Below are 15,650 nucleotides of genomic sequence, written 5' to 3' on the forward strand. Positions count from 1 at the left end.
CAGGGAGCAGAAATATGGAGCAAGAGACAGAAGGAAGGGCAGGGAGCAGGAAGCAGAGAAGGAAAGGCAGGGAGCAGCACTGCGGAGCAGAAGGCAGAGAAGGAACGGCAGGGAGCAGCACTGCGGAGCAGAAGGCAGAGAAGGAAGGGCAGGGAGCAGCACTATGGAGTAGGAGGCAGAGACGGAAGGGCAAAGAAGCAGAAATATGGAGCAGAAGGCAGAGACGGAAGGGCAGGGAGCAGCACTATGGAGCAGGAGGAGAAAAGGAAGGGCAGGATGCAGCACTATGGAGCAGGAGGAGAAAAGGAAGGGCAGGGAGCAGCACTATGGAGCAGGAGGAGAAAAGGAAGGGCAGGGAGCAGCACTATGGAGTAGGAGGCAGAGACGGAAGGGCAGAGAAGCAGAAATATGGAGCAGAAGGCAGAGACGGAAGGGCAGGGAGCAGCACTATGGAGCAGGAGGAGAAAAGGAAGGGCAGGATGCAGCACTATGGAGCAGGAGGAGAAAAGGAAGGGCAGGGAGCAGCACTATGGAGCAGGAGGAGAAAAGGAAGGGCAGGGAGCAGCACTATGGAGTAGGAGGCAGAGACGGAAGGGCAGAGAAGCAGAAATATGGAGCAGAAGGCAGAGACGGAAGGGCAGGGAGCAGCACTGCGGAGCAGGAGGCAGATGGAAGGGCAGGGAGCAGCAGTATGGAGCAGGAGGCAGAGAAGGAAGGGCAAAGAGCAGCACTATCGAACAGGGGGCAGAGAACGAAGGGCAGTGACAGAACTATGGAGCAGAGGGAAGAGAAGAAGGGCACCACTAAACCAGAAGGTTGTCTAGTTTCTTATTTTTACCTTTTACTCCTTTTCTTCTGTTTCTCAGCAGCTTTCTCAATTGGGAGAAGCTACAACAAGAAGGAAAAAGTCAGCGTGAATATATGAAAAAATCATCATGTCCAGAGTAAAGCAGGAGACTAGAGATGAGCGGACCTGTGGCAGTTCAGGTCCTGCGGGTTCAGCCGAACTTTAGATAAAGTTCGGTTCTGGACCCAGACTCGGCATGAACCCCAATGGAAGTCCCCGATTGGGAAGGTCGGGTCTCTGCTCACATGCAGCCAGCCGTAATCAGATCACTTCTGGGGGTGGGTGTTCGTTATTTTTTATTTGGTGCACACTTCCCCTGATCACGCTGTTACACCCAGTGCGCACTGTTTTAACCCTGCGTGTGGCTCTCACTGGGCTGAGCACCGAGCGTACCCGAGCACAGCGGTGCTCACTCGAGTGGTTAGCATGCATAAAGCACCTGAACTTTTTTTTTTTGGAAAGTTTGTGTTTGGTACAAACACCGAACCTGGGCTTCACTCATCTCTACAGGCGAAGAGCAGAAGAATGCTGAGACACCTACACCATCATCATCATCATCCTCTGAGGAAGAGGCTCCATAGTCATCCTGCAGGTCATCATCACTGTCGGAAAGCTCCAGCTCTTCAGCAGGCTCATCATCTCCACTCTCCTCCTCATCATCATCTCCTACTAGATTTCCTGGCTTCTTATCTCCGCTGTCCATCTCTTGGTCACTGAAATCTTCCTCCTCGTCATCATCTTCCTCCTCCTTTCTCGCTCTCTTGACAGGTTTCAGCCACTCTGCGTTCTCATCGCTGAATCCTGACAGTTTCTTCTTCCCCGTCTGGACGGCTTGTGCGTTACCTAATGAACAATGAGATGTAATCGGTGATGACCTGTAGGGGGCGCGCGGCCCGGGACGCAGCAGCAGCTTCTCCTCTCACCGTTCTGCTTCGCCTCTGGTTTACTCGGCGTTACTTTCTGCTCTTCCGCTTGTCGTCTTTTGGCCGCTCTGTTATTGGGGTTTAGAATAATGAAGATACATTAAAAAAAAAATGTAATGAGAAGGCGCACAAGTCACACGCTGCGGACGGAGGAGCCACGCACAAGTCACACGCGGCAGACGGAGGAGCCGCGCACAAGTCACACGCGGCAGACGGAGGAGCCGCGCACAAGTCACACGCGGCGGACGGAGGAGCCGCGCACAAGTCACACGCGGCGGACGGAGGAGCCGCGCACAAGTCACACGCGGCGGACGGAAGAGCCGCGCACAAGTCACACGCGACAGACGGCGGAGCCGCGCACAAGTCACACGCGGCGGACGGCGGAGCCGCGCACAAGTCACACGCTGCGGACGGAGGAGCCGCGCACAAGTCACACGCTGCGGACGGAGGAGCCGCGCACAAGTCACACGCTGCGCACGGAAGAGCCGCGCACAAGTCACACGCTGCGGACGGAGGAGCCGCTCACAAGTCCCACGCGGCGGACGGAGGAGCCGCGCACAAGTCACACGCGGCGGACGGAGGAGCCGCGCACAAGTCACACGCGGCGGACGGAGGAGCCGCGCACAAGTCACACGCGGCGGACAGAGGAGCCGCGCACAAGTCACACGCGGCGGACGGAGGAGCCGCGCACAAGTCACACGCGGCGGACGGAGGAGCCGCGCACAAGTCACACGCGGCGGACGGAGGAGCCGCGCACAAGTCACACGCGGCGGACGGAGGAGCCGCGCACAAGTCACACGCGGCGGACGGAGGAGCCGCGCACAAGTCACACGCGGCGGACGGAGGAGCCGCGCACAAGTCACACGCGGCGGACGGAGGAGCCGCGCACAAGTCACACGCGGCGGACGGCGGAGCTGCACTCACCTCTTTCTGCTGCGGCTGGACAGGCGCTTTACTTCAGAGTCTAACAAAAAAGGCGATAAAATGGAAATAAATCCACTTCATCAATAACAGCAAATGCTTAAAGGGAACCTGTCAGCAGATTTTTGGCGTATAAGCTGCGGCCTCCACCACCGGGCTCTTATATACAGTATTCTAACATGCTATATATAAGAGCCCAGGCCGCTGTGTAGAACGTAAAAATACCTTTATAATACTCACCAAAACGGTCGCTGCGGTGGAGTTGGTTCATATGGGCGTCTTCATCCTCCGGTGCCGGCACCTCCTCTTTTGGCCATGTTTGTTGTCCTCCTTCTGAAGTCGGGGTTCATGACGTGTCTGACGTCATCCACACTCACCGGCATCGAGGTCCTGCGCAGGCGCACTTTGATCTACCCTGAGTAGGGCAGATCAAAGTATTGTAGTGCGCATGTGCGGGACCGGCGAGTGTGTATGACGTGGACGTGTCATGCACACAGGCTTCTTAAGGTGGACAAAGATGGCCGAAAGAGAAGGCGCCGGCATTGGAGAACGGAGACACCCATATGGCCAACTTCCACTGCAGCAACCGTTTAGGTGAGTATTATAAAGTGATTTTTACATTCTACACAGTGGCCTGGGCTCTTATATACAGCATGTTAGAACGCTGTATATAACAGCCCACTGGTGGAGGCCGCAGCTTTGCTGACAGTTTCCCTTTAAATAAAGGATCCATCATCAGAAATGCGATTAATGCAATGGATGGGATGAGAAAAGGCTTTCTGAAATCTCTGCTTGCAGTCAGTGAATAATCAAACCAAACAATAATCTTAGACCTCTCCGTCTGAAGTTGGGTGTTAGTTTTTAGCTTCATGTATGGACAGATCATTACACAGTTGTCTAATATTGGCAATGAGATGTTTAGAGTCAGAACAGCGCCGCTCTGTGGACCATTCTGTGGTACTGCAGCTCGGCTCCTATTGAAGTGATTGTGATCTAAGCTGCAGTCCCGAAAACGGCCACTACACAGTGTACGGCGCTGTGCTGTTCTAGGTGCACACAGGAAACCACAGGAAGGCCCACCAATCTGCACCGGTCATATATTAAAGGGAACCTGTCAGGTGTAATATGCACCCAGGATCACAAATACTTCTTGGTACATTTTACTAATCCCTGCCTAACCTTCCCTGTATCTAGTAGCATAGATAAAAAAGTATTTCTAAAGATCTTTTATCATATGCTAATGAGCGCAGGGACTAGTCCCAAGCATGTTGGTTCCCCCGACCAGTCCACCCTCTTCGCACACTCACAGGGGCATGCTAACGCGCTATTCAATGCCCATTGCCAAGCGTCATCAGCAGTGACACGTATATCTGTGTCCATTGTCACCACCTCAGACACCGGGTTTAGGGTCAGTGCGCATGATCAGAAGTCCTGGCACTTCCAGTCATGCTCACTATGAAGCCGGGTGTACGCGTCCCGGGTTCAGAGAGGTCTAGTGTGTATGACCGGAAGTGCCGGGGACTTCTGATCATGTGCACTGACAACAACGGTTGTCACCGCCGATAATGCTTGGCAATGGGCATTGAATAGCATGTGGTTGTGCTAACATACTAAGAGGGTGGACTAGACGGGACAAAAACGCCCTTGTGACTAGTCCCTGGCCTCATTAGCATATCATAAAGTATCTTTAGAAATACTTTTTCTAAAGAATTCTTTATCTATGCTAGTGTATACAGGGACCGTTAAGCAGGGATTAGCAATATACACCCAGAACTGCTCGTGGCTCTGGGTGCATACTGCACCTGACAGGTTCCCTTTAACAACCTATCCTAAAACACAGGTCACCAATTTCTAAGTCCTGGACAACCCCTTTAATCAGGAACAGTACAGGCCTCATGCACCATTGTGGAGATGTGGCCCATTTCTAGGCACACCAGGGCACCCACTTGCACACATGTGGCACTTGCCTCCATCGCTCAGGATCTTGCTCAGCTCTTTTTCCGCTCCCGGTTGCTTTCTTGATTTCCGGCCGGGTCCCCGGGGCACTTTCTTTAGCGGGTCTAGCTTCCTACCCATGATGATGATATTTCAGGGACGCGGCAGAGGGGTTTTATAAGTGACTAAAAAAAAACAAAGAACGAATATTAGGTCAAAGCAAAAGTGGAAATGACATCGGCACGGTGACTCAGTGGTTAGCACTGCAGTACTGTGGTGGCTCAGTGGTTAGCACTGCAGTACTGTGGTGGCTCAGTGGTTAGCACTGCAGTACTGTGGTGGCTCAGTGGTTAGCACTGCAGTACTGTGGTGGCTCAGTGGTTAGCACAGCAGCACTGTGGTGGCTCAGTGGTTAGCACAGCAGCACTGTGGTGGCTCAGTGGTTAGCACTGCAGCACTGTGGTGGCTCAGTGGTTAGCACTGCAGTCTTGCAGCGCTGGGGTCCTGGGTTCAAATCCCACCAAGGACACTATCTGCAAGGAGTTTGTATGTTCTCCCCGTGTTTGCGTGGGTTTCCTCCCACACTCCAAAGACATACAGATAGGGACTCTAGATTGTGAGCCCCAATGGGGACAGTGTTGCCAATGTATGTAAAGCGCTGTGGAATTAATAGCGCTATATAAATGAATAAAATTATTAATTATTAAATGGGGTTTTTATTAGTCAATGTATTTCTTAAATATTAAAGAAATAAAAACATTCAAATCCTAAAACGTCCTAATGCTGCATCAGTAAAAGGCAAATTTATCAAAATAATTAACATTTACAGTGAATGCTACAAAGCAAAATTAAAAGATAAAAATACTAGAAATGTAGTTTTTACCTCGCCGAAACGTTGCCCGAAACACAAAGAGCCATTAAAGCCTTGTATGCATCTTAAAACACTAACAATTAAGTGTCAGCGCCACGTATGTATGTGGGGTACGGCTGATGTAATAGTATGGGCGTCACCTAATAGGCTGCGGGCTTGTGACTTATCTGCATGTGTGAACAGTGCTCTATGCAAGCCACTAGTGTGCAGTTTTACCATCCAGCAATCGCCCCCTCCATTCCATGGAGGTGTGTGTGTGATGTGCTCCTCCTGCACCTGTGACGCCTCCACTAGTGGGGGTTTAGCTGCATCCTGCTGGAGTAGTAGTTTTTGGCCAGGGCGATGTACACACTGCAGTTCCATCTTTGTTGTAAGTAATACTTCATTTTTGGAGGATATTTATTCCTTCTTTTGTTGCCATTTTCAAATTTGTATGTGGGCATTACTGTAAGGCTATGTGCGCACGTTGCGTTCTGTCCCTGCAGAAATTTCTGCAGCGATTTGAACAGCACACGTGCGCTTCAAGTCGCTGCAGAAAGAGTCTGTAATGAAAAAAAAAATGCCGATTTTATGCGCTCTGAGTGCAGCCCCTCCCATAGACAAGAGCGGGGGATGCAGGCAGAGCGCAGGAAAGAAGTGACATGTCACTTCTTAGAACGCGCGATTCGGGCAGCAGCCGAAGCGCTGCGCTCTAATACCCCACATGCGCACGGCTCCTGCATAATCTTCATAGATTGTGCTGGGGACGCAGACAGTTATGCTGCGGTGCAGATCGCAGCATAACTGCATGCAAATATGCAACATGCGCACATAGCCTTATTGTACTTCACCTGGAGAATCAGATTTACCGGTTGCCTTTACTGCAATGTCTGAAATGCATTTTTTCACAATTTCACAGCATTTGAAATTCTTTTTTGGGAAGGAATTACATAAGAAATGTAATGTATGTACACAGTGACTGCACCAGCAGAATAGTGAGTGCAGCTCTGGAGTATAATACAGGCTGTAACACAGTATCAGTAATGTAATGTATGTACACAGTGACTGCACCAGCAGAATAGTGAGTGCAGCTCTGGAGTATAATACAGGCTGTAACACAGTATCAGTAATGTAATGTATGTACACAGTGACTGCACCAGCAGAATAGTGAGTGCAGCTCTGGAGTATAATACAGAAGGTAACTCAGGAAAAGTAATGTAATGTATGTACACAGTGACTGCACCAGCAGAATAGTGAGTGCAGCTCTGGAGTGTAATACAGGATCAGTAATGTAATGTATGGACACAGTGACTGCACCAGCAGAATAGTGAGTGTAGCTCTGGAGAATAATACAAGGGGTAACTCAGGATCAGTACAGGATCATTAATGTATGGACACAGTGACTGCACCAGCAGAATAGGGAGTGCAGCTCTGGAGTCTAATACAGAAGGTAACTCAGGATAAGTAATGTATGTACACAGTGACTGCATCTGCAGAATAGGGAGTGCAGCTCTGGAGTATAATACAGAAGGTAACTTAGGAAAAGTAATGTAATGTATGTACACAGTGACTGCACCAGCAGAATAGTGAGTGCAGCTCTGGAGTATAATACAGGAGGTAACTCAGGATCAGTACAGGATAAGTAATGTATGTACACAGTGACTGCACCAGCAGAATAGTGAGTGCAGCTCTGGAGTGTAATACAGGATATAACTCAGGATCAGTAATGTAATGTATGTACACAGTGACTGCACCAGCAGAATAGTGAGTGCAGCTCTGGAGTATAATACAGGATATAACTCAGGATCAGTAATGTATGTACACAGTGACTGCACCAGCAGAATAGGGAGTGCAGCTCTGGAGTATAATACAGGATGTAACTCAGGATCAGTACAGGATCAGTAATGTAATGTATGTACACAGAGACTACACCAGCAGAATAGGGAGTGCAGCTCTGGAGTATAATACAGGAGGTAACTCAGGATCAGTACAGGATAACTATATGTACACAATGACTGCACCAGCAGAATAGTGAGTGCAGCTCTGGAGTATAATACAGGATGTAACTCAGGATCAGTACAGGATCAGTAATGTAATGTATGTACACAGAGACTACACCAGCAGAATAGGGAGTGCAGCTCTGGAGTATAATACAGGAGGTAACTCAGGATCAGTACAGGATAACTATATGTACACAATGACTGCACCAGCAGAATAGTGAGTGCAGCTCTGGAGTATAATACAGGATGTAACTCAGGATCAGTACAGGATCAGTAATGTAATGTATGTACACAGAGACTGCACCAGCAGAATAGTGAGTGCAGCTCTGGAGCATAATACAGGATGTAATATATTGAAACTTCCATTTTCTGCTGGGGGAACATTTTTTCCTGTTATAGCTAGTTATCTGTAAATTCTGTATGGAATGATTTCTGAGAGTGCAAGAAAGTTGAGAAAATGGTTGTAGCCATTCTGTAGACATTCCCCAGCAAAACCTATGGAAAAAAAAATTAACTGTGCGCACACTGCGTTTTTTTTCTCATTGCAGCAGGCAATGGAAGACAGTGACAGCGGTGACGTCAGGAGAGCAGGAGATCGTCACAACGGGTAATGATCTCATCTAACCTCCTGACAGCAGCGCTAGTCATCCCCGCGGCTGCCCGCACTGCAGTGTGAGAAGCTGCTGATACTGCAGTGCGGGCAGACACTGGCACACTGCTGTGCAGGCTGCCGCGGGGCTGGCAGGGAGCGGGACACCCGACGGAGGTCTTCACAGTGCTTCCGTGTGGCTTTCGGGGATTTTGCAGGCCCATTGACTTGTATTGAGTCACGGTCCGTTATTACGGAACAGAATAGGACATGTTCCATAATAACGGAACGGACACACGGCATCTGATGTGGTTTTTTGTAGGATAGGATGCACACGGAAGTGCTACCGTGTGCCATCCGATCCTACACAAAAGACATTGAAAAAATAGTCCTGTCCGTGGGTCCGCAAAAAAACAGGAACTGACTCGTCATCCCCTGCAGTGACCTGGGCTGACCTACTGATGTTAGCTCAGGTCACTCCATTGCTCTCCCAGCCAATTGAGAATGTTCTGTTCTTCATTGACTGGGACAGTGACTATGGTATGGATCGTCGTGGGACCCCCTTATTGGATTACACCGGACCCGGATTTGATTGTTCTTTTCTATAAATTGGTGAAAGAGGGAATGTATGGGGGAGTGTTTTTTCAAATAAAATTTTTTTTGTTGTCTATTTTTTATTTCTTCTTACTGACTGGGTTAGTGATGTCTGTATCTGATAGATGCTGTGACATCACTAACCCCAGGGCTTGATGCCAGGTGACATTACACATCTGGCATCAACCCCATATATTACCCAGTTTGCCACTGCATCAGGGCAATGGGATGAGTTGGGGCGAAGCGCCAGTATTGGCACATCCAATGGATGCGCCACTTCTGGGGCAGCTGTCGCCTGCTATTTTTAGGCTGGGGAGTGTCCAATAACATCTAGTGCGCACATAGCCTGCATCTCCGTCAATCCTACACTGATGACATCATACACATCCTTTTTGTGACTGCTGCAGCCAATCAGTGATGTAAACATACATGCTTACTCCTCTATTCTCAACCTATGGAAGCGACCATATGAGTAAGACCGGTTAGGATGAAATGTCAGCTATTCAGTCGCCCTTTTTTTGGACTTTAGTACAATAAGGGCTAAAGAACCCTCTTTGCCAGCACCTTATTTCCCATATTACGTGTGCTCACCATTTTTCTAAAGGCAGCCAATCAGTGATATGAGTGATCAAGTGTTACCTCTGAGGAAGATGATTGACTTCAGCAGTCAAATAAACGAAGTGTCCCTGCCAGATTGTCAGGGAGCAATGGTGCAATTGTTGGCCATTTCTCGTCCCTTATAACATTTTGGGGTCATCACCTCAAGTCCTGTCTATGATATACAGTAAATGACATTGGATCTGGTCGAGTCTCCATACAGGGATATAATGGTGGTGCCAGTGGTGTAATAGCGGGGGTCCCTGGGCTGTACTAATGTGTGGGGGGGCCGGCTTGTAATTATTAGCAGAGCTGTAATGATGGGGGCCCCGTGCTTTAACGGTGGGAGGGAGGAAGTGCTGGGCTGTAATGGTGAGGGGGGTGAGGGGTGGCGCCAATCTGTAATTATTAGGGGGAGCGGAGCTGTAATAGTGGGGGGTGCCGACCCATAATTAGAGGGAGCGGAGCTGTAATAGTGGGGGGCGCCGGGCTGTAACGGTGGTGGGGTCTGGGGGGGGGGGGGTCTTGGGCGCCGGGCTGTAATTATTAGGGGGAGTGGAGCTGTAATAGTGGGGGGGTGCCGGGTTCTAACGGTAAGAGGGGGAGCCGGCGCCGGGCTGTAATGGTGAGGGAAAGGGGGCGCTGGGCTATAACGGGCAGGAGGCAGGCTGTAACAGTGGGAGGGGGGGAGTGGCGGCAACGGGCAGTAACGTTAGGGGGGGTAGCAGAGCTGTAATGGTGGGGGGAGCAGGGCTGTAATGGGATGGGGGGCAGGCTCTAGCGGTGGGGGGGGGCAGAGCTGTAATGATAGGGGGAGCAGAGCTGTAATGATGATAGGGGGAGCAGAGCTGTAATGATGATAGGGGGAGCAGAGCTGTAATGATGATAGGGGGGAGCAGGGATGAATGATGATAGGGGGGGGGGAGCAGGGATGAATGATGATAGGGGGGGGGAGCAGGGATGAATGATGATAGGGGGGGGGAGCAGGGATGAATGATGATAGGGGGGGGGGAGCAGGGATGAATGATGATAGGGGGGGGGAGCAGGGATGAATGATGATAGGGGGGGGGAGCAGGGATGAATGATGATAGGGGGGGGGGAGCAGGGATGAATGATGATAGGGGGGGGGAGCAGGGATGAATGATGATAGGGGGGGGGGAGCAGGGATGAATGATGATAGGGGGGGGAGCAGGGATGAATGATGATAGGGGGGGGGAGCAGGGATGAATGATGATAGGGGGGGGGGGAGCAGGGATGAATGATGATAGGGGGGGGGAGCAGGGATGAATGATGATAGGGGGGGGAGCAGGGATGAATGATGATAGGGGGGGGAGCAGGGATGAATGATGATAGGGGGGGGAGCAGGGATGAATGATGATAGGGGGGGGAGCAGGGATGAATGATGATAGGGGGGGGAGCAGGGATGAATGATGATATGGGGGGGAGCAGGGATGAATGATGATAGGGGGGGGAGCAGGGATGAATGATGATAGGGGGGGGAGCAGGGATGAATGATGATGGGGGGGGAGCAGGGATGAATGATGATAGGGGGGGGAGCAGGGATGAATGATGATAGGGGGGGAGCAGGGATGGATGATGATAGGGGGGAGCAGGGATGGATGATGATAGGGGGGAGCAGGGATGGATGATGATAGGGGGGAGCAGGGATGGATGATGATAGGGGGGAGCAGGGATGGATGATGATAGGGGGGAGTAGGGATGGATGATGATAGGGGGGAGTAGGGATGGATGATGATAGGGGGGGAGCAGGGATGAATGATGATAGGGGGGAGCAGGGATGAATGATGATAGGGGGGGGGGAGCAGGGATGAATGATGATAGGGGGGAGCAGGGATGAATGATGATAGGGGGGAGCAGGGATGAATGATGATAGGGGGGGGAGCAGGGATGAATGATGATGGGGGGGGAGCAGGGATGAATGATGATAGGGGGGAGCAGGGATGAATGATGATAGGGGGGAGCAGGGATGAATGATGATAGGGGGGAGCAGGGATGAATGATGATAGGGGGGAGCAGGGATGAATGATGATAGGGGGGAGCAGGTATGAATGATGATAGGGGGGAGCAGGGATGAATGATGATAGGGGGGAGCAGGGATGAATGATGATAGGGGGGAGCAGGGATGAATGATGATAGGGGGAAGCAGGGATGAATGATGATAGGGGGGGGAGCAGGGATGAATGATGATAGGGGGGGGAGCAGGGATGAATGATGATAGGGGGGGGGAGCAGGGATGAATGTTGATAGGGGGGGGGAGCAGGGATGAATGATGATGGGGGGGGAGCAGGGATGAATGATGATGGGGGGGGGGAGCAGGGATGAATGATGATAGGGGGGGGAGCAGGGATGAATGATGATAGGGGGGAGCAGAGCTGTAATGATGATAGGGGGGAGCAGAGCTGTAATGATGATAGGGGGGAGCAGAGCTGTAATGATAGGGGGGAGCAGAGCTGTAATGATAGGGGGGGGCAGAGCTGTAATGATAGGGGGGGGCAGAGCTGTAATGATAGGGGGGGCAGAGCTGTAATGATAGGGGGGGCAGAGCTGTAATGATAGGGGGGGCAGAGCTGTAATGATAGGGGGGGGCAGGGCTGTAATTATAGGGGGGGGGCAGGGCTGTAATTATAGGGGGGGGCAGGGCTGTAATTATAGGGGGGGCAGGGCTGTAATGATAGGGGGGGGCAGGGCTGTAATGATAGGGGGGGCAGGGCTGTAATGATAGGGGGGGGCAGGGCTGTAATGATAGGGGGGGGCAGGGCTGTAATGATTAGGGGGGGGCAGGGCTGTAATGATTAGGGGGGGGCAGGGCTGTAATGATTAGGGGGGGGCAGGGCTGTAATGATTAGGGGGGGGCAGGGCTGTAATGATTAGGGGGGGGCAGGGCTGTAATGATTAGGGGGGGGCAGGGCTGTAATGATTAGGGGGGGGCAGGGCTGTAATGATTAGGGGGGGGCAGGGCTGTAATGATTAGGGGGGGGCAGGGCTGTAATGATTAGGGGGGGGCAGGGCTGTAATGATTAGGGGGGGGCAGGGCTGTAATGATAGGGGGGGGCAGGGCTGTAATGATAGGGGGGGGCAGGGCTGTAATGATAGGGGGGGGCAGGGCTGTAATGATAGGGGGGGGCAGGGCTGTAATGATAGGGGGTAGCAGGGCTGTAATGATAGGGGGGGTAGCAGGGCTGTAATGATAGGGGGGGTAGCAGGGCTGTAATGATAGGGGGGGTAGCAGGGCTGTAATGATAGGGGGGGTAGCAGGGCTGTAATGATAGGGGGGGTAGCAGGGCTGTAATGATAGGGGGGGTAGCAGGGCTGTAATGATAGGGGGGGTAGCAGGGCTGTAATGATAGGGGGGGTAGCAGGGCTGTAATGATAGGTGGGGTAGCAGGGCTGTAATGATAGGGGGGGTAGTAGGGCTGTAATGATGGGGGGGGGGTAGCAGGGCTGTAATGATGGGGGGGGGGTAGCAGGGCTGTAATGATGGGGGGGGGGTAGCAGGGCTGTAATGATGGGGGGGGTAGCAGGGCTGTAATGATGGGGGGTAGCAGGGCTGTAATGATGGGGGGGGGGGTAGCAGGGCTGTAATGATAGGTGGGGGGGTAGCAGGGCTGTAATGATAGGGGGATAGCAGGGCTGTAATGGTGGAGCCTGAAATCACCGGCAGCACTAGAGTAGAGGACACCATTAGCAGGGATTTTGCACCGCGGACCCCACAATAACATTTCCCTAAACTAAAAAAAACCAACCCAAACCTCAAAGTGAAGTTTTCCACAGATGTAAAACAAAATGCACAGTTCACCTAAGCAGTAAACTTTCCAGGTACAGCCCCTCCCCCCCTATATACTGCGGACACTATAATGGGGGCCACCCCCGATAATCATCACTCCTCCGGCCCCTACCTGAGACCCGCAGCCCTTGCTCGCCGCTCCTGCGCTCTCACGTGTTTGAAGAGAGTCGCCTGCTGATGACGTCAGAGCACACGTTCCTTCCACATTGATGACGCGCGTCACCACTGAAACGCGGCGGTTCTTTTTTTCTTACATTGTCCCTCATCGGGAGCCGTTGACTTTGGTCTTCAAAAAAATGGCTGCGGCGAAAACCCAAAATTAGAACAACCCGCCCTCTAGCGTGGAGCTGAAGGTGCATCTCTGGGTGACGTCACGCGTCTCTATTTAACCTCTTCGCTCCCTTATAATTGTGCAGATGAAATCTCTGACAATATTGTCGTCCACTTTGGTCGAAGCAATTTTTTCTTCCTGAATTTGCTATTTTTAAGGAATTTTTTTTAACGCTTGTTAACTTTTGTAATTTTTTTTGTATTGGGAAGGCTGGGGGAGGGGGATTCACTTTTCTTATTTTAATTTTTTTAACATTTTTATTTATTTTGTTTTTATTTTGTTAGTGACTTTTAGGGGATTTGAACCTGCGATGGTCTGGCCTGATCACTTGTCTAATCTACAGAAAATGACAAATGACTGAGCGACACAGGAGGAGCAAGATGGCGGCAGGGAGGCCTCCAGAGATTGCATCACTCAGGAGGGGGAAGGGAAATATGTGCCTCTGCAACCAGACCATTAAAGTGATTGATGGCGGCGTGTAAGTGGCTAAACCGCAGCGATGGCTGTCCGCTGGAGACAGGTGCCGGCTGTGTACAACGTCCTGACCTTGATGCAATGTGACATCAGAGTGCACAGAGGGGACAAAGTTTGAGACCATAAACACCAGCTGTGATATTATACTTAAAGGAGTTCGTCCGGTCGCTACAAGCCGCCATGTATCTGCAGGAGAGCGGATGACTCCCTGATCACTGGGGTCCAGCGCATGGGATCTGCACTGATCTGGGATCCGCACCGAGCGCCAAAACAGGACACTTTTTTTCCCCAGGAGAATGGAGCCGCAGGGCAGATGTTCGGTCCCAGTGGCCAGACCCCCAGCGATCAGCAAGTTAGCACTAGTGATGAGTGAGCACTACCATGCTCAGGTGCTCAGTACTGGTAACTAGTGATGAGTGAGCACTACCATGCTCGGGTGCTCAGTACTGGTAACTAGTGATGAGTGAGCACTACCATGCTCGGGTGCTCGGTACTGGTAACTAGTGATGAGTGGAACTACCATGCTCGGGTGCTCAGTACTGGTAACTAGTGATGAGTGAGCACTACCATGCTCGGGTGCTCAGTACTGGTAACTAGTGATGAGTGAGCACTACCATGCTCGGGTGCTCAGTACTGGTAACTAGTGATGAGTGAGCACTACCATGCTCGGGTGCTCAGTACTGGTAACTAGTGATGAGTGAGCACTATCATGCTCGGGTGCTCAGTACTCGTAACTAGTGATGAGCGGGCACTACCATGCTCGGGTGCTCTGGACTGGTAACTAGTGATGAGTGAGCACTATCATGCTCGGGTGCTCAGTACTCGTAACTAGTGATGAGTGAGCACTACCATGCTCAGGTGCTCAGTACTCGTAACTAGTGATGAGCGGGCACTACCATGCTCGGGTGCTCAGTACTGGTAACTAGTGATGAGCGGGCACTACCATGCTCGGGTGCTCAGTACTGGTAACTAGTGATGAGCGAGCACTACCATGCTCAGGTGCTCGGTACTCGTAGCTAGTGATGAGCGGGCACTACCATGCTCGGGTGCTCAGTACTGGTAACTAGTGATGAGTGAGCACTATCATGCTCGGGTGCTCAGTACTCGTAACTAGTGATGAGTGAGCACTACCATGCTCAGGTGCTCAGTACTCGTAACTAGTGATGAGCGGGCACTACCATGCTCGGGTGCTCAGTACTGGTAACTAGTGATGAGCGGGCACTACCATGCTCGGGTGCTCAGTACTGGTAACTAGTGATGAGTGAGTACTATCATGCTCGGGTGCTCGTAACTAGTGATGAGTGAGCACTACCATGCTCGGGTGCTCAGTACTCGTAACTAGTGATGAGCGAGCACTACTATGCTTGGGTGCTCTGTACTCGTAACTAGTGATGAGCATCACTAGTTACGAGTACTGAGCACCCGAGCATGGTAGTGCCCGCTCATCACTAGTTACCAGTACTGAGCACCTGAGCATGGTAGTGGCCGCTCATCACTAGTTACCAGTACTGAGCACCTGAGCATGGTAGTGCCCGCTCATCACTAGTTACCAGTACTGAGCACCTGAGCATGGTAGTGCCCGCTCATCACTAGTTACCAGTACTGAGCACCTGAGCATGGTAGTGCTCACTCATCACTAATTTCGAGTACAGAACATCCGAGCATGGTAGTGCCCGATCATCACTAGTTATCACCTATCACATTCTGTTTTTATTTTTCACCAGTTAACCCCTTTAAAGGGCTTTTACTACAAGCGTTTTGCCCGTAGCTACTCTGCCTGTTCA

At 51.3% G+C, this 15,650-nt stretch overlaps 1 protein-coding gene across 1 annotated transcript in view; it reads right to left on the minus strand.

The window, feature by feature from the left end:
- NOP2 (NOP2 nucleolar protein) overlaps positions 1-13,249 on the minus strand; it is a 53,229-nt gene extending 39,980 nt beyond the window's left edge. The window contains exons 1-6 of the mRNA XM_075348327.1: positions 13,174-13,249; positions 4,659-4,811; positions 2,695-2,734; positions 1,771-1,838; positions 1,389-1,690; positions 839-888 (exon numbers count right to left, since the gene is read on the minus strand). Of these exons, the coding sequence (XP_075204442.1) occupies positions 839-888; positions 1,389-1,690; positions 1,771-1,838; positions 2,695-2,734; positions 4,659-4,767 (569 nt within the window). The 5' untranslated portion in view covers positions 4,768-4,811; positions 13,174-13,249. The remainder of the gene's footprint in view (positions 1-838; positions 889-1,388; positions 1,691-1,770; positions 1,839-2,694; positions 2,735-4,658; positions 4,812-13,173) is intronic.
- Between the last annotated feature and the right edge of the window lie 2,401 nt (positions 13,250-15,650).

This window comes from Anomaloglossus baeobatrachus, chromosome 5, assembly GCF_048569485.1.
Source record: "Anomaloglossus baeobatrachus isolate aAnoBae1 chromosome 5, aAnoBae1.hap1, whole genome shotgun sequence".
Taxonomy (NCBI): Eukaryota; Metazoa; Chordata; class Amphibia; order Anura; family Aromobatidae; genus Anomaloglossus; species Anomaloglossus baeobatrachus.